The following is a 22,809-nucleotide window of genomic DNA, read 5'->3' as shown; positions in this document are numbered from 1 at the left end:
TCATTGACTCTGCACTGACCACCAATAACATAGAATATAGAACAGTACAGCACAATACAGGCCCTTCGGCCCACAATGTTGTGCCGACCTTTAAACCTCGCCTAAGTCCATCTAACCCCTTTCTCCCACATATCACTCTATTTTAAATTCCTCTATATGTTTACCTAGTAATCTCTTGAATTTGATCAACGTACCTGCCTCCACCACCGCTGCAGACAGCACATTCCATGCCCCAACCACTCTCTGGGTAAAAAACCTCCCTCTGATATCTCCCTTGAACTTCCCACCCATTACCTTGAAGCCATGCCCTCTTGTATTGAGCATTGGTGCCCTGGTCGCCGGCTGTCCACTCTATCTATTCCTCTTAATATTTTGTACATCTAACGGGACCAATAAAGGCCTCAGAATAAAGGGAGGTCCCTTTAGAACTGAGATGAGGAGGAATTTCTTCAGCTAGAGGGTAGTAAATCTGTGGGACTCGTTTCCACAGAGGGTGGAGGCCAAGTCATTGGGTGTATTTAAGGCAGCGATTGATAGGTTCTTCATTGGTCAGGGGGTTAAGGGCTGCGGGGAGAAGGGGGGAGAATGGGGTTGAGGAAAGAAAATAAATCAGCCATGATTGAATGGCAGAGCAGACTCGATGGGCTGAATGGCCTGATTCTGCCCCTACATCTTCTGCTCTTATCAACTGCCTTAGAACATCCCAATATGCTTTACACCCAATGAACTACGTTTGAAGTATGCTCGCTGCTATAATGTAGGATGGGTGGTGGTCAATTGGTACACAGCAAGATCCCACGAACAACAACACAACTATGAGAAGGTAGTGTTCTATGTTCTACAGATGTAAACTGAGGCAGCATACCAGAGAGTGAGTGAGTCAGACTAAACATACTTACCTAGAACACAGAACAGTACAGCACGGAAACAGGCCCTTCGGCCCACAATGTCTGTGCCGACCATGATGTCAGCTGAAATAACCCCTTCTGCCTTCACATGATCCACATCCCTCCTTTCCCTGCCTGTTCATGTCCCTGTCTTAAACTATCCTATCTGCTTCCACCACTTCCCCTGGCAACACCTTCCAGACACCCACCAGTCTCTGTGTAAAAAACTTGACCCACACATCTCCCTCACACTTTCCCTCTCTCACCTTAAAGTTATGCCCTCTTGTGTTTGACGTTTCTACCATCTGTGGGGCAGTCATCGAGAAGATGAGATTGACTGCGGGTTTTGAATGAGGGTGGCGGTCGGTTAAAACTGAGGTGCTGAGAAACATCCTCTCACAGAAGCTGGTGGATCTCTGGTATTCTTGACCCCATGGACTTGTGGAGGTTGGATCATTAGGTGTAGTGGATCAAGAGGAGGTGGATTAACTTTTGAAAGATTGGGAAATTAAGAGTTATGGGGAACTGGCACAGAGAGGAGTTGAGGCCAGCAGAGATCAGCCATGGTCATATTGAATGGTGGGGCAGGCTTTAGGGCTGAGTGGCCTACTGCTACTCATCTGTTCTTAAGTGTGAAGTGTTGCGCATGGTAGGGAATGAACAGTTGACATGAAGACCTCATGAACTGTACTGGAATAGCGAAAGAGGAACTTGGAAGAGATTCTCCAGCCCTGTGGAAGTGCATTACCCCAGCAAGGGAACATAGAACATTGAACAGTACAGCACAGGAACAGGCCCTTCGGCCCACCATGTCTGTGCCGAACCCGATACCAAATTAAACAATCCCTTCTGCCTGCACATGATCCGTATCCCTCCATTCCCTGCATATTCATGTGTCTGTCTAAAAGCCTCTTAAACACCTCTGTTGTATCTGCTTCCACCCCCACCCCTGGCAGCCCGTTCCAGGCACCCACCGCTCTCTGTGTAAAAAACTTGCCCCGCACATCTCCTTTAAACTTTCCCCCTCTCACCTTCAATGCGTGTCCTCTAAGTATTTGACATTTCCCCCCCTGGGAAAAATATCCTGACTGTCTGCCCTATCTGTGCCTCTCACAATGTTATAAACTTCTATCAGGTCTCCCCTCAGCCTCTGCCGCTCCAGAGAAAACAACCCAAGTTTGTCCAACCTCTCCTCTAATCCAGGCAGAATCCAGGTGAACCTTTTCTGCACCCTCTCCAAAGCCTCCACATCCTTCCTGTAATGGGGTGATCACAATTGCCAACAATAACCGAGACCGATCTCTTGTGTGCGCCCTGTCCCAGCCTCATGATTAGCTCTCCTCTCCGAGTCTGGAAGAGAATCATTCAGACACCATGGGCTGTGCCATGGGTTATAGGCCTGGGCTGTGAGGGGCTATTGGAGAACACTTGTCTCTTCAGCCGGGGAAAGGGGTAACTGAAAGATGATCTAACAGGATGTGGGAGCTGACTTGAATTAATGGACAAGGTGAAGGGGAATGGGTTCAAACTAGAATAAGCAGGACTTGAATTATTCACAATAGCCTTATGGCAAGTGAGGGTAGGACTTCCAGAGTGAACGGTAGGCCCCTGGGGAGTGTTGTAGAACAGAGGGAACTAGGAGTACAAGTACAAGGTTCCCTTAAAGTGGTGTCACAGGTGGACAGGGTGGCAAAGAAGGCCTTCATCAGTCAGGGCATTGAGTATAGAATTTGGGACATTATGTTGCCATTGTACAAGACATTGGTGAGATTGCATTCGGAATATTGTGTTCCGTTTTGGTCATCCTGCTATAGGGAAGATGCTATTAAACTAGAAAGAGTGCAGAGGAGATTTACGAGGATGTTGCCAGGACTCGGGGGACTGAGTTATGGAGAGAGGTTGAGCAGGTTGGGACTTTTATCATTGGAGCTTAGGAGAATGAGGGGTGATCTTATAAAATCACGAGGGGCATAGATAGGGTGACTGCACACAGTCTTTTTCCCGGAGTTAGGGAATCAAGAACTAGAGGGCATAGATTTAAGGTGAGATTTAACAGGAACCTGAGGGGCAGCTTTTTCACCCAGAGGGTGGTCAGTATATCGAAGGAGCTGCCAGAGGAAATGGTTGGGGTAGGTAAGATAAGATTAGATTTCTTTATTGGTCACATGTGCATCGAAACACACAGTGAAATGAATCTTTTGCGTAGAGTGTTCTGGGGGCAGCCCACAAGTGTCGCCGCGCTTCCGGCGCCAACATATGATGCCCACAACTTCCTAACCCGTACGTCTTTGGAATGTGGGAGGAAACCGGAGCACCCAGAGGAAACCCACGCAGACAGGGGGAGAACGTACAAACTCCTTACAGACAGCGGCGGGAATTGAACCCAGGTCACTGGCGCTGTAATAGAGTTACACTAACTGCTACACTACTTGGACAGGTATATGGATAGGAAAGGTTTAGCGGGATATGGGCCGAATGTGGGCAAATGGGACTGGCTTAGATGGGAATCTTGGTCGGCATGGAGCAGTTGGGCCGAAGGGCCTGTTTCCATGCTGTGACTCTACGTTTACTGAAAATAAATGAAAAACAACCTAAATACTGACTTTTTATATTTTTATACCAACATTCAATGTTGGCAATGTAATTTATAATGTCAACAATGCATTTCTCTATAAGAATGTGGCTTCAAGCTGCAGAAATTGTCTACAGACTAATTCTATTATCGAGTGCAAAGACAGTGGGATACTTCAGTCAGTACGTGACCAGTAATTCAGGGAGAATAAACCCTGTTCCAGTAAATCCATGGGCGGCAAGGAATGACTGATGCACAGCCACTATTTATTGCTATTACTGACCTACCTGTCATTTATCATAGAAACTAAACTTTGCTCTATTTACCTTGAAGATTTCAATAAATGAAAATTTTCACTTTTGCCAAAGATTTAAAAATTGCAAACTGAAGCAAAAATCCTAACTAAAAATGTCAAATTCAAATTTAAAATTCAGGATTTAGCTCAATAATCTCCTCTTCAAAAAAGAGCTGCTATCAAATGGAACTGACTCCTGGATCAAGTCAGGAAGGTTAAAAGCCCTGAAATTGTTAAGAGAAGAACAAACTTTGACTTTAGAGAAGAAAATGGTCTCTACCAGTGGTTATCCTGTGATCTACACCCTCCGGAGGCACTGAGGACATGGTAGATAGATCTGAACGCAGTAGGTTAAATGTTGCTGAGTACTGCTGGCAAACTGTCAGAATGTACCTACGTAACCATTTCTGCACCCTCTCTACCTTAATCACACCCTTCCAGAAGTATGGCAACCAGAATTGTACACAATATTCCGAGTGACCCTGACATCTGAATTGATCTGCAATGAGTTGATCTGTACGATCAGTATGCAAAACAAGTTTTTCACTGTACCTCGGTAAAAGTGACAATAATAATCTAATACAATACCAAGTGCCATCTCAGCAACGTCTTATACAACTGTATTGGTATTAGTTTATTATTGTCACTTGTACTGAGGTACAGTGAAAAACTTGTCTTGCATACCATTCTTACAGATCAATTCATTACACAGTGCAGTTACATTGGGTTATTGAGGTAGTACAGGGTAAAAACAATAACAGAATACAGAGTAAAGTGTCACAGCTACAGAGAAAGTGAAGTGCAGGTAGACAATAAGGTGCAAGGTCATTACAAGGTAGAGGTCAAGAGTCCATTTCATTTTATAAGGGAACCGTTCAATAGTCTTATCACAGTGGGATAGAAGCTTTCCTTTGAGCCTGGTGGTATGTGCCCTCAGGCTCCTGTATCTTCTGCCTGATGGGTGGGGGGAGAAGAGAGAATGACCTGGGCGGGTGGGGTCTTTGATTATGCCAGCTGCTTCACCAAAGCAGCGAGAGGTATAGTCCATGGAGGGGAGGCTGGTTTCCGTGATGTGCTGAGCTGTGTCCACAACTCTCCCAACTTTTGTACACAATGTCCTGACTGATGAAAACGCCACCTTCACCACCCTGTCTACCTGTGTCTCTGCTTTCAGGGAACTATGTACTCGTACCCCTAGGTTTCTGTATTTTACAACACTCTCCAGGGCCCTGACTCTCACTATGTAAGTCCTGCCCTGGTTTAACTCCCCAAAGTGCATTACTTTGTTCTTGCCTCAGTTAAATTCCATCTGTCGTTCCTTTGCCCACTTCCCCCGTTGATATAGACCCTGCTTTAATGTCAGGAAACCTTCATCGCTGTTCGCCACACCGCCAAATTTGGTGTCATCTGCAAGATTACTAACCATGCCACCTACATTTCATCCAAATCGTTAATATATATGACTGGCTGTGCACTAACCTGCTTATGAAACAACTGCGGTTGTACTCCAGAGATGAAATGTGACCGAGAGTCAACTTCAAATCAGTTCCATTCCTTCTTGTTTTTAAATTCTGGTTATCCAGATGTTTTATTGAAATACATGTTGAGTGTTGTGTGAGACAGGAGACAAGGGAATACTCAAGGGATTACCCTGGACATTATTTTTATGTGCTGTCAAATACTGTGCACGGCCCACTCTCAGGAAGCTCCCGTACCGCAGTGTAATTCGTAAATCTGGGAAAGCACTTGACATATAACTAGCTGTGCAAACTAGTAATCAGAATTTGGGAATTAGTGGGTTACAGTCCAGTTCAGAGATAATTGTGAATATTTTATTATTGGAAATTGACAAAATTAACCATAACTGTAACAGAAATCACAATTAACCAGATCCTTGTAAGGTAATGCATTGTGGATCCATATATAACAGACCCATAATATAACCACTGGATAAATTAAATAAACAGGGACATACTGTATACTCCAAAGGATATAGCAGCTCCTTTGTCACTCTTACTGGATAATGGACAAACCCACAGGTGTAAAAGCACACCAACACCCCCACTTCATCAAAAGGCTAAGGAAATTCGGCATGTCCCCGATGACCCTCACCAATTTTTATAGGTGCACCATAGAAAGCATCCTATGCAGATGCATCACGGCTTAGTACGGCGACTGCTCTGCCCGGGACCGCAAGACATTGCAGAGAGTTGTGAACGCAACCCAGTCTATCACACAAACCAGCCTCCCCTCCGTTGACTCTGTCTACACTTCCCGCTGCCTCGGGAAAGTAGCCAACAAAATGAAGGACCCCTCCCACCCCGGACATTCTCTCTTCTCCCCTCTCCCATCGGGCAGAAGATACAAAAGCCTGAAAGCACGTACCACCAGGCTCAAGGACAGCTTTTACCACCAGGCTCAAGGACAGCTTCTATCCTGCTGTTATCAGACTCTTGAACAGACCTCTCATACACTAAAGGATGAATCTACCTCATCGTGGCCCTTGCACCTTATTGTCTGCTTGCACTGCACTTTCTCTGTAATTGCAACACTATATTCTACATTCTGTTTTCTTTGTACTACCTCAATATAATTATGCATGGAATCATCTGTATGGATGGCACGGAAAACAAAAGCATTTCAGTGTATCTCGGTATATGTGCCAAATGCCAATATATAACAGAACCATTGTTCTTTCAACGTCAGGCTATGCACTGTAACCTCCCATGGAAACAGTAGACCAGTGGTCCAATGTTAGCTGGGTAAAGTGTGGTAGTGATAATACCAAGTGGGTCATGGTGCTTGCAATCTCCATTCGAACACACTGTTGTCCACATCCAATGACTGTAGTGTGGGTCTGTACTACAGTAGGGGGTCTGGTTAAGTATGACTTTTATTGCAGTTATTGTTAATTTTGTCAATCTCCACAAAGGGAATCCAGGATTTAAAAACTGCTCCTAACTATTTTCCCATCATCATAACCACAAAACCAAATTTAGGCCTGTCTGGGTCAGGTGGGAGGGGTTGGCAGAACAAACCCCACCCCTGGATCCACTGACGATATATTTGACAGCCGACAAAGCCACACCCCCAGGTTAACTGTCAGCCAAGGCTGTCAAGTCTTTACAACGCTGACATTCAGAGTCACGCAGCATGGAAACAGGCCCTTTGGCCCACTATGCTGACCTATTTACACTGGCCCCATTTTATTCTCCCCACATAGAGGTGTATAAAATCATGAGGGGCTTAGTCTTAGTGAAGGCGCACAGTCTTTTTCCCAGGGTTGGAGAATCAAGAACTGGAGGGCATAGGTTTAAGGTGCGAGGGGAGAGATTTAGTGAGGACTTGAGGGGCAATTTCTTTTTACAGGTGGGATGTACGTAGAATGAGCTACCAGAGGAAGTGGTTAAGGCAGGTACAGTGACAACCTTTTAGACAGGTACATGATAGGAAAGGTTTAGAAGTTTATGGGCCAAACACTGGCAAATGGGACTAGCTTGGATGGGACATCTAGGTCAGTATGGACCAGTTGGGCCGAAGGGCCTGTTTCTGTGTTGTATGACTCTGTGACTCACATCCCCAACAACTCCCCCCTCCCGCTGGATTTTACCCCTCACCCACACACTAGGGACAATTTACAGAAGCCAATTAACCTACCAACCTGCACGCCTTTGGGACGTGAGGGAGGGAAGCCGGAGCACCCGGGGGAAACCCACACAGTCACAGGGAGAACATACAAACTCCACACAGACAGCGCCCGAGGTCAGGATTGAACCTGGGTCTCTGGTGCTGTGAGGCTGTTCTCCGTTAGCTGTGTCACTGCACCATCATAATTGATTCAAAGACTATTCAAAATGGAATAAAAGACTAAAAAAAACATATAAAAGAAATAATTTATAAACCTCATGACAAACATTAATTAAATAATTAGGGAGCTACAACTTAGACAGTCAGCGCCTCCTTCCCAGGGCACCAATGCTCAAGACGAGAGGGCATGGCTTTAAGGTTATGGGTGGGAGGTTCGGGGGAGATGTCAGGGGGAGGCTTTTCACCCAGAGAGTGGTTGGTGCATGGAATGCACTGCCTGGGGTGGTGGTGGAGGCAGGTACATTGGACAGGTTCAAGAGCTTGTTGGATAGTCATATGGAGGAATGTGAGATAGAGGGATATGCGGGAGGAAAGGGTTAGGTAGTGTGAGGGTGGTTTGATGGACGGCACAACGTGGTGGGCCGAAGGGCCTGTTTTGTGCTGTACGGTTCTATGGTTCTATGGTTACCTGTACACCTAGAGGTGTACAAGATGATAAGAGGCATATATCGAGAGGACAGTCAGAGACTTTGTCCCAGGGCGACAATGGCTAACACAAGGGGGCATAATTTTAAGGTGATTGGAGGAAGGTATAAGGGGGATGTCAGGGGTAAGTTTTTTACACAGAGAGTGGTGGGTGCATGGACCGCACTGCCGGCAGAGGTTGTGGGGGCAGGTACATTAGAGACATTTAAGACACTCTTAGATAGACACAAGAATGATAGAAAAATAGGGGGCTATGTGGGAGGGAAGGGTTAGATAGATCTTAGAGCAGGATAAAATGTCAGCACAACATTGTGGGCCGAAGGGCCTGTACTGTGCTGTAGTGTTCTATGTTCTATGTTTTATCTTTTCCTAACTTACTTCTTCACAGGTACAGAATCTCCATTGAAAAGTGTTGGAGGAGATGCACCCAACCTAACATAAACATTGTTAATAGGTTTTAGAGCCTGAGTATTAGGGAGAATCACAAGCATTAAAAAGCCTTGACAGCTTTGACAGACAGTAAAGCTGGGGGGGGCATGGCTTGTTCTGGCCCTCACGCCTGACCCGATTGGCCAGCAAGATCGGCCTTGTGGTTCTGAACCAGGCATGTGCTGAACAATGGGGGAGTAACTGTGACCCCCTTTTAATTCCAGGATTTGGTTGGTGGAAACCAACAAAACTAACAGTCACTGCAACAAGAAGTTGTACTTCGCCGGATTCCTCTTCCAAGTGCTGGGGAAGGACGTCATTCAGCTGGAAAGGCTGCAGGGTTCACAAGGCTGTTACCAGGACTGAAAAGCTCGAATTACAAGGAGAGGCTAGATAGGCCTGTTTCTGTGCTGTATGACTCTTTGACTCTATGACCAGCCCTAGCAGCCCATTCCAGACACCTACCACTCTCTGTGTAAAAGAAACCTTCCTTTAAACTTTCCCCTTCTCACCATAAACCTACGTTTGACATTTCTACCCTGGGTAAAAGACTGACTCTCCTCCTCCTGTATCTTTCTCCCTCATATATTATCCTGCCTCTCCCAATTTGAATCTACAATAATTGCTTAAACAATTCAAAGCTCCATCTTCAGCCCTTTCTCCTGGTAAAGAAATTTCTCCCGAGTACCCTGCAGGTTTTATTAGGTCTAAATTTGTGACAAATACTTCTTGGATTTCCCCAGGGGTTTCCTTTGCCTCTTTCTCATACAGGCTGCACTTGGAGTAATGTGTGCAGTTCTGGTCGCCACCCCCCCCCCCCCCCCCACCCATTACAGGAAGGGCGTGGAGGCTTTGGAGAGGGTGCAGAAGAGGTTCACCAGAATGCTGCCTGGATTAGAGAGTATGAGCTATAAGGAGAGGTTGGACAAACTTGGGTTGTTTTCTCTGGAGTGTCGGAGGCTGAAGGGAGACCTGATAGAAGTTTAGGAAGTTATGAGAGGCATTGATACAGCCAGAATCTTTTTCCCCAGGGTAGAAATGTCAAATACTAGGGGACATACATTTAAGGTGAGGGGGAAAGTTTGAGATGTGTGGGGCAGGTTTTTTACACAGAGAGCGGTGGGTGCCTGGAACGGGCTGCCAGGGGTGGTGGAGGCAGATACAACAGTGGTGTTTAAGAGGCTGTTAGAAAGACATGTGAATATGCAGAGAATGGAGGGATACAGATCATGTGCAGGCAGAAGAGATTTAGTTTAATTCGGCATCGTGTTTGGCACAGACATCGTGGGCCGAATGGTCTGTTCCTGTGTTGTACTGGTCTATGTTCTATGTTCAGTGGAGATGTTGACCAACTCTCCATATAATTCCCTTTCTAGGGCTTTTCTCTTTGGACCAATGCAGGATGAGGGGCGACTTGATTGAGATGTATAAGATTATGAGGGGCATAGATAGAGTGGACAGCCAGCACCTTTTCCCCAGGGCCAATACCAGAGGACATCAGTTTAAGGTCAGAGGAGGAAAGTTTAGGGGAGATGTCAGAGGTACGTTTTTTCCACACAGAGAGTGGAACGCACTGCCGGGTGGTAGAGGCTGATACAATGGGGACATTTAAGAGACTCTCAGATAGGCACATGGATGTAAGAAAAATGGAGGGTTATGGGCTGTGCAGGACAGAAGGGTTGAATCGATCAGGGAGTAGGTTTATATAGGTTGGCACAACATCTTGGGCCGAAGGGCCTGTACTGTGCTGTACTGTTCTATGTTCTAACTCCCATCATTGGTGAAGTCGAGGGCCAATTTAGTCTTACTGTTGTGTCAAATGGGGATCAGTGGAAGATGGCTTCAAGGTGGCACTGCCATGAAAGTTCTGGGCAAGTAATCGAGAGACCTGAGTTCAATTCCACCCAGGGAAACTACAGAATTTGAATTCAGTTAATAACCTAGAATTTAGGGGAGGGGGCAGGAAGGGGGGAATTGTGCAGTAATGTTGACCAAAAAAAATTATCAGATTGTTTTATAAACTCATCTGGCCAAACATTCAGGTACATTTCCATGCCAACCAAGCTAGTCCCATTTGCCTGTGTTTGGCCCATATCCCTTTAAACCTTTCCTATCCGTGTACTTATTTTTCCGCAGGGAGAAGGAATCAAAGAATAGAAGACATAGGCTTAAGGTGAGAGGGGAAAGATTTAAAAGGGAACTGAGGGGAAACTCCTTCACACAGAGGGTGGTGAGTATATGGAACGAGCTGCCAGAGGAAGTGGTTGAGGCAGGTACATTAACAAGATTTAAAAGGCACTTGGACAGGTACACGGATAGGAAAGGTTTAGAGGGACATGGCCCAAATTCAGGCAAATGGAACTAGCTCAAGTAGAAACATTGGTTGGCATGGATGAGTGGGGCTGAAGGGCCTGTTTCCCTGCCTTATTATGCTAAGACTCTATGGTCCATTAACTTCCATCGGGGAGGAAGTCTGCCAACCCTGTTCAGTCAGGACTCTCAGTCACTACAGATCCTGTTCTGTGTTCTATGTTGAGGGCCAATTTAGTCTTACTGTTGTGTCAAATGGGGATCAGTAGAAGATGGCTTCAAAGGGGCACTGTGATGAGTAATCCAGAGGCCTGGGTTCAATTCCACCCAGGGAAACTACAGAATTTAAATTCTGGAATTTAGGGGAGGGGGGGGGAAATTAAATGCAGTAACAGCTCAGCAAACCCCTCCGTTGAACCACTGACATGCAGCAGTTCAAGAAGATGAGTCACCACCACTTTATTCTCTCAGTTGAGGATGGGAAATAAATGCTGGTCTTGCCAGTGTTGTCCACATCCCAAAAACTCGGGCCAATACTCCAAGCGCAGTATTGAGGGAGCAAAGAGAGAAACCTTCCTTCTAAAAGCTTCCAAAAAGAAGAGGCAAGAACCTAAACTGAATGTAGGAGTATCCAAGCCGAACACTGGGAGCAACATCACACTTACAGGCTCACTACAACTGTTGAATGTCTTAACCAATTGCAGGCTGTGTTGGAATGTTGGAAGGGGTGAAGTTAAACCTATTTCCCAGGTGAGGTGGAATTATTTCCTTGCACAGTTCATTTGAAAGAAAAATAATTTTATTTTTCATAAACAAATCAGTCTGAGCACACAAAATTCCAGAGTTCAGGAGGCTCTGTGGGGGAGGAGAAGTCATTTCAAACAAAATCAGATCCCAATTCAGATTACCATCTTAATCAGTGGATTTAAACTTTACACACAGCCCTTCAAACTGATGGAAGGAAAACTGGGCTGCCTGCCACAACATTCAATCACAACGTTAACTATCCCGGCGCTGACTGTAAGCGTGTAGAGTCACAGAGTCATACAGCACGGAAACAGGCCCTTCAGCCCAACTGGTCCATGCTGACCAAGGTTCCCATCTAAGCTAGTCCCTCTTGCCTGTGTTTGGCCCATATCCCTCTTTCCTATCCATGTACCTGAACAAATGTCACTTTAATGTCGTGATTGTACCCGCCTCTACCACCTCGTCTGGCAGCTCGTTCCATATATGCACCACCCTCTGTGTGAAGATGGTAACTGGTAATTGGTTTATTATTGTCACAGATACCGAGGTACAGTGAAAAACTTTGTCTTGCATGCCATCCATGCAGATCATTCCAAACATAAGTATATTGAGGTAGTACAAAGGGAAAAGCATTAACAGAATGCAGAATGTTGTGTTAATGTTACAGAGAAAGTGCAGTGCAGGCAGACAATAAGGTGCAAGGGCCACGATGAGGTAGATTGAGAGATCAAGAGTTCACCTTTATCGTACAATAGGTCCATTCAAGAGTCTTATAACAGCAGGATAGAAGCTGTCCTTGAGCCTGGTGGTACATGCTTTCAAGCTTTTGTATCTTCTGCCCGATGGGAGAGGGGAGAAGAGAGAACGTCTGAGGTGGGAGGGGTCTTTGATTATGTTGGCTGTTTTACCAAGCCAGGGAGAAGTGTAGACAGAGTCCAAGGAGGGAAGGCTGGTTTCTGTGATGCGCTGGGCTGTGTCCACAACTTTCTGCATTTTCTTGTGGTCCTGGGCAGAGCAGTTGCCGTGCCAAGCTGTGATGCATCCGGATAGGAGGCTTTCTATGGTGCATCTGTAAAAATTGGTGAGGGTCAACAGGGACATGCTAAATTTCCTCAGCCTTCTGAGGAAGTAGAGGCGCTGTGAGCTTTCTTGGCCGTGGCATCTACATGGTTGGACAAGAAGGCACACCAGCACCTCTACTTCCTCAGAAGGCTAAGGAAATTCAGCACCTCAGGTCTCCTCCCTGCTTCCACAGCAGGGACCATGTCTTGGCACTGACTATGTATGTGTGTCCGTGAGCTGTGTATGTACATGTATGAGTGTATAACAGGAACGGTGTACCAGCACTGTATGAGTGTAAAGGGACTGTGGCCCTAACTCCCCCAACAATCCTTGTTCGCTCGTCTGTCTCTGCTCATTGGCCCACAGATTCCCATTCCAACAAAATCCTGATCCCTGTTTTCAAGCTCCTCCATGGCCAAGGGACTACTTCAAAGAAGTACAGAGTTCGTCCCCAGTGTCCAGTTACATATCAGTCAGGACATGATCCAGTCACTATTACATTACAGCACAAGTTGGCTGCCTGGCTGCTCCATCACAGTGGTGACCACACTCCAGAAGACCTTCATTGGATGGACAGCATCTAATGGTTCATCCAATGAAGCCATCTAGATAAGTCCATGGATAGGAGAGGTTTAGAGGGTCATGTGCCAAACACGGGCAGATGGGACTCGCTCGCTGGGCAACACAGTCGGCATGGACAAGTTGGGCTGAAGGGCCTTTTTCCATGTTGTATGACTCTCTGACTTTGGGACATCCTGAGACTGTCTTTATCTAAAAGGACAGGGCACAGGATTAAGGACATGCTAGAGATGGAGTCACAGGGAGGAATCTGAAATTGTCATTAAGATCTAACACCTTAGTTGTTCCTTTGGCTGAGAGTTCAGATGTTGAAGCAAACTCTAGATGATTCAACCTTAAGGACAACGTACACTTTAAACCAACTGAACTGGCAGTGGATTTAACCTAACTTAGTCACTAAATTGTCCTCCATGTGAGGTGAATAGAGAATCAGGGTGAGACAACAGGGATAGAGAGAGAGAGAGAGACCAATTGGCTTTCATGCCTGCTATGTCTCCCCGTACCATTTCTCTATAATCCTGAAAATATTTCCCTTCAATTATTCTCCAACACAATAATTCGCTGCATTTAAGAAGTGCTTGTCCCTGGTCCTTGTGTCTGTATCCACTGATCGTCATCTATCTGTGAACAGTCTCTCCCTGATTACTCTGTCAAAACCCTTCATGACTTTAAATGCCTCAATTAAATCCATACTCCAACTTCTGTGTTCTGAGGAGAACGTTCCCAGTCTCTCCCATCTCTCCCAGTGCCCAGGACCATTCGAGCGAACCTCTCCTTTACCTTGAGAAACCTTGCATTTCCGTAGCACCCTCACAAGCTCTAGATGGCTGAACAGTTCATGAAATGCTTCTGTCTTTTTGTAGTATAGTCACCAGAGTACTGTGGGTGTACTGGAGTCAACTTACATACAGCAAGCTCCCAAACAGAACAATGCCACATCACCTTATCCTTCCCCTTTAACCTTCAAAATTTCCTGCCTGCACCTGATCCCTATCCCCCTATTTAATTTGGGAAGAACATGAAGGTCCTGAGAAGGTACAGAACAATTCAGCAGAATGATTCCGGGGATAAGAGGATTCAGCGACAAGGTTTACACGAGGGAAGCTTCCCACAGAAGGTGGGGGATCTCTGGAATTCTCTCGCCCAGAGGGTTGTGAAGGCTGGATCACGGGGGGTATTTAAAGAGGAGGCACAGAATGTAAGTCATAGATTCATTCAATACGGAAACAGGCCCTTCGGCCCAACTGGTCCATTCTGACCAAGATGCCCATCCAAGCTAGTCCCGTTTGCCAGCGTTTGGCCCATAACCTTCTAAACCTTTCCTGTCCATGTACCTTCTAAAAAGTTGTTTATGTACCTTCCTCAACCACTTCCTCTGGCAGCTCATTCCACATACATACCACCCTCTGTGTAAAAAAAGTTGCCCCTCAAGTTCTTACTAAATCTCTCCCCTCTCACCTTAAACCTATGCCCTCTAGTTCTTGATTCCCCATCCTTGGGTAAAGACTGTGTGTGTTCACCCTTTCTATGCCCCTCATGATTTTATAAACCTCTGTAAGGTTACGTCTCAATCTCCAGCATTCCAAGGAATAAAGTTGTAGCCTGTCCAACCTCTCTCTATAAACACAGGCCCTCGAGTTCTGGCAGCATGTTCATAAATCTTCTCTGCACTCTTTCCAGTTTAATGGTGTTTTTTCTATAAGTGACCAAAACTGTACACAATTTTGTTTGCAGGAAACTGTGGAAGAATGGATGAGGGGCACTAAGAGATTGTCCTGTGCGAAGTTGGCATAAACAATGGACCAAATGTTCTCTTTTTTGCTGCGGTAGTCCCTGTGATTCTGTGACTGGATAGTGTGGCTCCACTTGCAGCACTCTTGCCTCTGAGCCAGAAGGCCCCTGGTTCAAAGCCCACTAGAGGGATTGAGTAGAAAAGCTTGGCTCCATTGGGACTGAGGGCATGCTGCACAGTTGAGCCACACTGCCGCATCCGAAGATATTAAATTAGAACATAAAACAGTACAGGCCCTTCGGCCCACCATGTTGTGCTGGACTAATTAACCTAATGATGCCTGATAACACTAATCCCTTCTGCCTACACAAGGTCCACATCCCTCCATGCTCTGCGTATTCATGTGTCTATCTTCAAGTCTCATAAACGCCTCTATCGTACCTGCCACCACCACCACCTCTGCAGCGCATTCCTGGAATTTGTACAGGAATTCTCTTTTGGACTGCCTCCAACACAAAAATTGCTGGAGGAACACTCTTCAGGGCAAAAGCCTGAACAGTGTTGAGGAGCAGAGAGACCTTGGGGTACAAGTCCATGGCTCATTGAAAGTGGCTACACAAGTAGACAGGGTGGTTCAGAAGGTACTGGTGTTGGTTTATTATTGTCACTTGTACCGAGATACAATGAAAAGCTTGTCTTACAAACCGATCATACAGGTCAATTCATTACACAGTGCAGTTACATTGAGTTGGGCTTATGGAATGCTTGCTTTCATTAATTGAAGTATTGAGTACGGGAGTCAAGAAGTTATGATACATCTCTATAGAGCTCTGGTTAGGCCGCATTTACAGTATTGCGTGCAATTCTGGTCACCTCACTGCAGGAAGGATGTCGAGGCTTTAGAGAGGGTGCAGAGGAGGTTTACCAGGATGCTGCCTGGATTAGAGGGCATGTGCTATCAGGAGAGGCTGGACAAACTTGGGCTCTTTTCTCTGGAGCGGTGGAGGTTGAGGGGTGATCTGTTGGAAGTGTATAAAATTATGAGGGGCATAGATAGGGTGGACAAGCAATATCTTTTTCCCATTATTGAGCGATCCAATACCAGAGGGCATGCACTTAAGGTGAGAGGGAGTAAGTTCAGAACAGACGTGAGGGGTACATTTTTTACTGAGAAAGTGGTGGATGCCTGGAATATGTTGCCTGATAGGGTGGTGGAGGCAAATTCATTGGGGGCTTTTAAGAGGGGCTTGGATGGGCACATGAATGAGAGGAAGATGGAGGGATAGGGGCATTCTGTAGGCAGGAGGGATTAGCTATGCTGGTACAACATTGTGGGCTGAAGGGTCTGTTTTGTGCTGTATTGCTCTATGTTCTATGTTCTAAAACTCAGCAGATCAAGCAGCATCTACGGAGGGAAATGGGCAGTGCATTCCAGGCACCCACCACTCCCTGTGTAAAAAAATCTGCCCCGCACATCTCCTTTGAACTTTCTCCCTCTCACCTTAAATGCATGCCCTCCAGTATTAGACATTTCGACCCTGGGAAAAAGATACCAGCTGCCTACTCTGTCTATGCTTCCCATAATTTTATAAACTGAGGCCCAATCGTTCCTCTCCCATAGCACTATTTTCAAGAAGAACTTGGGAGTCATCTCTGGGATGTGGGCCAACATATATCCCTCACTCAATATGACTAATGAACAGGTTACCTCTGTTAGTGGGAGTTTGTTGTGTTTAAATCCACTGCCATATTTCCTACATTACTCGCGACTACAGAAGTATTCGCTGTAAAATACTTAGGGATATGAAAACACTAAATGAATGAAAGTTCTCTCTCATGCAGTCGTACAGCTGTTCAACCTACACCAGACATCATGCACCACTTTACACTAATCTCATTTTATTCTCCCCACGTTTCCATCAACTCCACCCCCCCCCACCCAGATTCCACCACTAATCTACACACTAGGGACAATTTTACAGCAGCCATTTAACCCACCAGCCCTCATGACGTAGGGATGTGGGAGGAAACCCACAAAGTCACAGGGAGAACGCACAAACACCACGCAGACAGTGATGGAGATCGGTGTCAAACCTGGGTCACCGGAGCTGTGAGGCAGCGGCTCTACCAGGTCCATCACAGTGCTGCCCAGGGATAAGTCCCCTGCTCCACTTTTCGATCCTCAGAGTCTGGTGGGGCTCTGATTTAACATTCATTGGGAATTTGGCACCTCCAGCAGTGTGGCACTCCCTCCGCATTGGGGGTGCTTCAAAATGGTGGCAACTGGTTTGTTTTCTATAACTTTAATTAACATTAATAGGAGATCAATGGCATCGGAGTGTGGTGACTCATTGTAAGCTGCTCTCTGCAGATCTACTCATTACCTCTATTATTGACATTCCACTCTTTTAAATCTAAATTCTATCACTCTAAGATGGCCTTGCACCTTATTGTCTGCCTGCACTGCACTTTCTCTGTAACTGTAACAATTTATTCTGCTTTCTGTTATTGTTTTCCCTTGTACTACCTCAATGCACTGTTGTATTGGTATTGGTATTGGTTTATTATTGTCACTTGTACCAAGGTACAGTGAAAAACTTGTTTTGCAAACTGATCGTACAGGTCAATTCATTACACAGTGCAGTTACATTGAGTTAGTACAGAGTGCATTGAGGTAGTACAGGTAAAAACAATAACAGTACAGAGTAAAATGTCACAGCTACAGAGAAAGTGCAGTGCAATAAGGTGCAAGGTCACAACAAGGTAGATCGTGAGGTCAGAGTCCATCTCATTGTATAAGGGAACCATTCAATAGTCTTATCACAGCGGGGTAGAAGCTGTCCTTAAGTCTGGTGGTACGTGCCCTCAGGCTCCTGTATCTTCTGCCTGATGGAAGAGGAGAGAAGAGAGAATGTCCCGGGTGGGTGGGGTCTTTGATTATGTTGGCTGCTTCACCAAGACAGGTAAAGACAGAGTCCAAGGAGGGGAGGCTGGTGTCCGTGATGCGCTGGGCTGTGTCCACAACTTTCTGCAGTTTCTTGCGGTCCTGGGCAGAGCAGTTGCTGTACCAAGCCAGGTATGGATGGCATGCAAAACAAAGATTTTTCACTGTACCTCGGTACATGTGACAATAATAAACCAATTTACCAATTTAATGAGAGTGTCAGGCTGCATTCTGCCCTCAGTCCCTATAATGCATCCAGGACTTTGGAATTGGAATTGGTTTATTATTGTCACTTGTACCGAGCTACAGTAGAAAAACGTCTGGCATACCGTCCATACAGACCAATTCATTACACAGTGCATTGAGGTAGTACAGGGTGAAACAATACAGAATGCAGAATAAAGTGTTACAGTTACAGAGAAAGTGCAGTGCAGGCAGACAATAAGGTGCAAGGTCATAACAAGGTAGATTGTGAGGTCAAGAGTCCATTTTATCGTACAAGGGAATCATTTGAAAGTCTTATAACAGTGGGATAGAAGCTGTCCTTAAGCCTGGTGGTGGTACGTGCTTTCAGGCTTTTGTATCTTCTGCCCGATAGGAGAGGGGGGAAGAGAGAATGTCCGGGGTGGGTGGGGTCTTTGATTATAAGATATTTATTTATTAGTCACATGTACATCGAAACACACAGTGCAATGCATCTTTTTGCGTTACTGAGAATGTGCTGGGGGCAGCCCGCAAGTGTCGCCACTCTTCTGGCACCAACTTAGCATGCCCACAGCTGCCTAACCCGTACGTCTTTGGAATGTGGGAGGAAACCAGAGCACCCGGAGAAACCCACGCAGACACTGGGAACACGTACAAACTCCTTACAGACAGCGGCCGGAATTGAACCCGGGTGGCTGGCGCCGTAATAGCGTTACGCTAATGTTGGCTGCTTATGATTCTGTTGGCTGCTTTACGGAGGCAACGAGAAGTGTAGGCAGAGTCCATGGAGCAACTTTTTAAGCTGCTGCAGAGATAGAAGAGAAAATTATTGAAGTTTTTCAAAACTCACTGAGCTCTGGGAAGGAAGAAGCAAACTGGAAAACCATGAACGTGATAACCTTGTTCAAGAAGGGAGGGAGATAAAAAGGAGGAAACTAGGGGCTAGTGACTTTATTATGTGTGGTAGGCAAGATTCAAGCATCTATAATCAAGGAAGAAATAGCGAGTCATTTAGACAAGCTCAGTGCAACAGTACAAGTCTCTGTGGTGTTATGCATGGCAAGCCGTGGAGTACTGAGCACAGTTTGGTCCAATTACATAAGAAAGGATATACCTGAGTTGAAGCCAGTCCAGATGAAGGGTCTCAACCCGAAACGTAAACTGTCCATTTCCCTCCATAGATGCTGCCTGACCCGTTGAGATCCTCCAGCACTTTTTGTGTTCCCATTAGAGTTGGAGGCAGTCCAAAAGAGATTCACTAGGAGAATTCCTGGATGAATTCCTGGAATCTGCTGCCAGGGGTGGTGGTGGAAGCAGATACAATAGAGGTGTTTAAGAGGCTCATAGATAGGCACATGAATACGCAGAGAATGGAGGGATATAGACCATGTACAGGCAGAGGGATTAGTGTAATCAGGTATCGTTAGCTTAATTAGCTCAGCACAACATCGTGGGCCGAAGGGCCTGTTCCTGTGTTGCACTGTTCTATGAGAGTGTTGTACTATCATGAACAACTTAAAAAGCTTGACTTGTATTCTTTGGGATTCACCAGAATGAGGGTTAGAGTCATAGAGTCATACAGCATGGAAACAGGTCCTTTGCCCCACCTTGTTCATGCTGACCAAGATTCCCATCTAAGCATGTCCCATTTGCCCGTGTTTGGCCCATATCCCTCTCAACCTTTCCTGTCTATGTACCTGTCCAAGTGTCTTTTAAATGTTAATATACCTGCCTCAACCACTCCCTGTGGCAGCTTGTTCCATATACTGACCACCCTCTGGGTGAAAATGTTGCCCATCAGGTTCGTATCTCTCCCCTCCCACCTTAAACCTATGCCCTCTGGTTCTTGATTCCCCAACCCTGGGAAAAAGACTGAGTGCATTCACCCTATCTATGCCCCTCATGATTTTATACACCTCTATATGATCACCCCTCATTAGAATCACAGAACACTACAGCACAGAAAATAGGCCATTCAGACCTTCTAGTCTGTGCCAAAACTTTATTCCGCTAGTCCCATTGACCTGCACCCAGTCCATAACCCTCCAGACCTCTCCCGTCCATGTATCTATCCAATTTATTCTTAAAACTTAAGAGTGAGCCCGCATTTACCACGTCAGATGGCAGCTCGTTCCACACTCCCACCACTCTCTGAGTGAAGAAGTTCCCCCTAATGTTCCCCCAAACCTTTCTCCTACACTCCAGTGAAAAAAGTCCCAACCTGCTCAACCTCGCTCCATAACTGAGTCCCTCGAGTCTCAGCAACATCCTCGTAAATCTCGTCTTCACTCTTTCCAACTTAGTGGCATCTTTCTAATTAATGAAATATATAAGCTCATAAGGGAGCATGACAGGCTAGATGCTGAGATGTTTCCTCTAAGTTGGAAAGTCTCAAAGGGATGGACATAGTTACAAGATAAGGGGCCAGCCACTGAAAACTGAGACACGTTGGAAATTCTTCTCACAGATGGTGATGAGTCTCTGCAACTCTCTACCCTGAAGGGTTGTGGAGGCTGGATCATTTGGAGAGGAGGGAGATACATTTCTGAAACATTGGGAAATTGAGGGCGATTGGGAACTGGCAGTTATGAGGAGATGAGGCCTGAGGCAGATCAGCCATGGTCATATTGAATGATAGGGCAGGTTTGAGGGGCCGAGTGGCCTACTCCTGCTCCTATTGTCTTGTATTCTTGTGTCTGTGTCTCAACATCTTAACTTCTAATCATAGAATGGAATCAGAGACTCATAAAGCACAGGAGCTGGCCCTTTGGCCCACCATGTCCCTACTACCTTTCTACACTGATCCCATTTGCCTGCATTAGGCCCCTATCCCTCTACTATCTTCCTGTCCAAATGCCTTTTAGACATTGTAATTGTATCTGCCTCCATCACCTCCTCTGGCAGCTTCTTCCAGATATTCACCACCCTTTGCGTGAAAAGCCTTACCCCTCAGATCTCCCTTAAATTTCTCCCCTCGCACCTTAAACCCGTGCCCTCTCGTTCCAGACTCCGCTGCCCTGGGAAAAAGACTCTATCTACCCTATCTATGTCCCTCATAATCTTCTCAACCCTCAGCCTCTGACGTTCCAGTGAGAATAAACCCAGCCTATCTAATCCCTCCTCATAACTCCAGCCCTCCATTCCAAGCAACATCCCGGTGAATCTCTTCTGCACCCTCTCCATTGCTCCCACATCTGGATACAAAAGCTTGAGAACACGCACCACCAGGGTGAAGGACAGCTTCTATCCCGCTGTTATAGGACCGCTCATACGATAAAGATGACCTCTTGATCTCCCAATTACCTCGTTATGATCTTGCACCTTATTGTCTACCTGCACTGCACTTTCTCTGTAACTGTAACACTTTATTCTGCATTCTGTTTTCTTTTGTACTTCCTCTATGTACTTATATACAGAATGACCTGTCTGGATGGCATGCAAACAAAAGCGTTTCACTGTATCTCAGTACGTGTGGCAATAATAGACAAATTACCAATTGGTAAAATCGGTAAATTGGTTTATTATTGTCACATGGAGGTAGTTCAAGGGAAAACAATACCAGAATGCAGAATAAAGTGTTACAGTTACAGAGAAAGTGCAGTGCAGGCAGACAAATAAGGTGCAAGGCCATAATGAGGTAGATTGTGAGGTCAAGAGTCCACCTTATCGTACAAGGGAACCATTCAATAGTCTTATCACAGTGGGATAGGAGCTGTCCTTAAGCCTGGTGGTACGTGTCTTCTGCCCAAACATGTTTCTGGTTGTGTGGTGACCAGAACTGTACACAATCATCGTGGCTATCCCTCGAGGTCGAGGATGATGGTCTTCGTTCTGTTGATCTATTTATGGGCTCTAAAGTGGCTTATGAGTCCAATCTTGGCTCTGAAAGTTCTTCCGCATTCAGGACAGGTAGTTCCAGACGGCAGATCGGGCTTTGGGTGTTGCAGCCTCTCTTTCCATTTTTCTTCTCTTTTCCTCTAATTCTGCACACCTGTTGGCTTTGAAGGTTGCTGTTCCTTCTCGGATGATGGTTTGCCAGTACTATAATGGTGGCCTATAATGTTGAAGTGTAGAACTCAGAAGTGAATCTGTGCTCTCTCTCTCTCTTTCTCTCTCTCTCTTATTCTCTCGCTGCCCAGGTCTGGTTTAAAAACCGTCGAGCCAAATGGAGGAGACAGAAGAGATCGTCCTCAGAGGAATCGGACACCCAGAAATGGATTAAAACCTCGAAACCCACCCCAGCTGCAAAGGCTTTAAGGGAAGAGACAGCTGGAGCCCCAGAGAGTGAGCTGGACTCCGACAGCTGATGACCAAGGCAATCAAAAACACTCACCACCCCTGCGGCTGGTGCCTTGCACATTGTCCATCCAGTGGACTGAGGTTGCTGTAAATTCTGTACATATACATATTCTATAGAGATGTGTGTGCGTGCACGTATGTGTGTGACTTTTTTTAAGTAATAAAATTGTGTTGAGATGTTACTCGGGTGTGACATACCTCTGATTTGTCATAACCAACTTCGTATTCAACGGACTAATGATATGGAAACCAGTTAGGTGATGACTTAACAGAAATGGGCATTATAACACGGCACAGGAGGTCAGCAAGAAAGAGAGGAGACACGAGACTGCAGATGCTGGAATCTAGAGCAACAACCTGCTAGAGGAAAGAGCAGCATCTGTGCAGGGAAGGATTGTCGACGTTCCAGTCAAAACCCTACTTCAGGACTGAGAGGAGATGGGCAGCATACAGACG

General features: G+C 45.9%; 1 protein-coding gene across 1 annotated transcript in view; it reads left to right on the top strand.

Annotated features, from left to right (window-relative positions):
• gsc (goosecoid) overlaps nt 1–22,361 on the top strand; it is a 39,551-nt gene extending 17,190 nt beyond the window's left edge. Inside the window, exon 4 of the mRNA XM_052019757.1 lies at nt 22,194–22,361. Within this exon, the coding sequence (XP_051875717.1) occupies nt 22,194–22,361 (168 nt within the window). The remainder of the gene's footprint in view (nt 1–22,193) is intronic.
• The last annotated feature ends 448 nt before the right edge of the window (nt 22,362–22,809 follow it).

This window comes from Pristis pectinata, chromosome 1 (assembly GCF_009764475.1).
Source record: "Pristis pectinata isolate sPriPec2 chromosome 1, sPriPec2.1.pri, whole genome shotgun sequence".
Lineage (NCBI taxonomy): Eukaryota > Metazoa > Chordata > Chondrichthyes > Rhinopristiformes > Pristidae > Pristis > Pristis pectinata.
The sequence above is the reverse complement of the archived record's forward strand: the minus strand, read 5'-3'. Positions and strand labels throughout refer to the sequence as shown.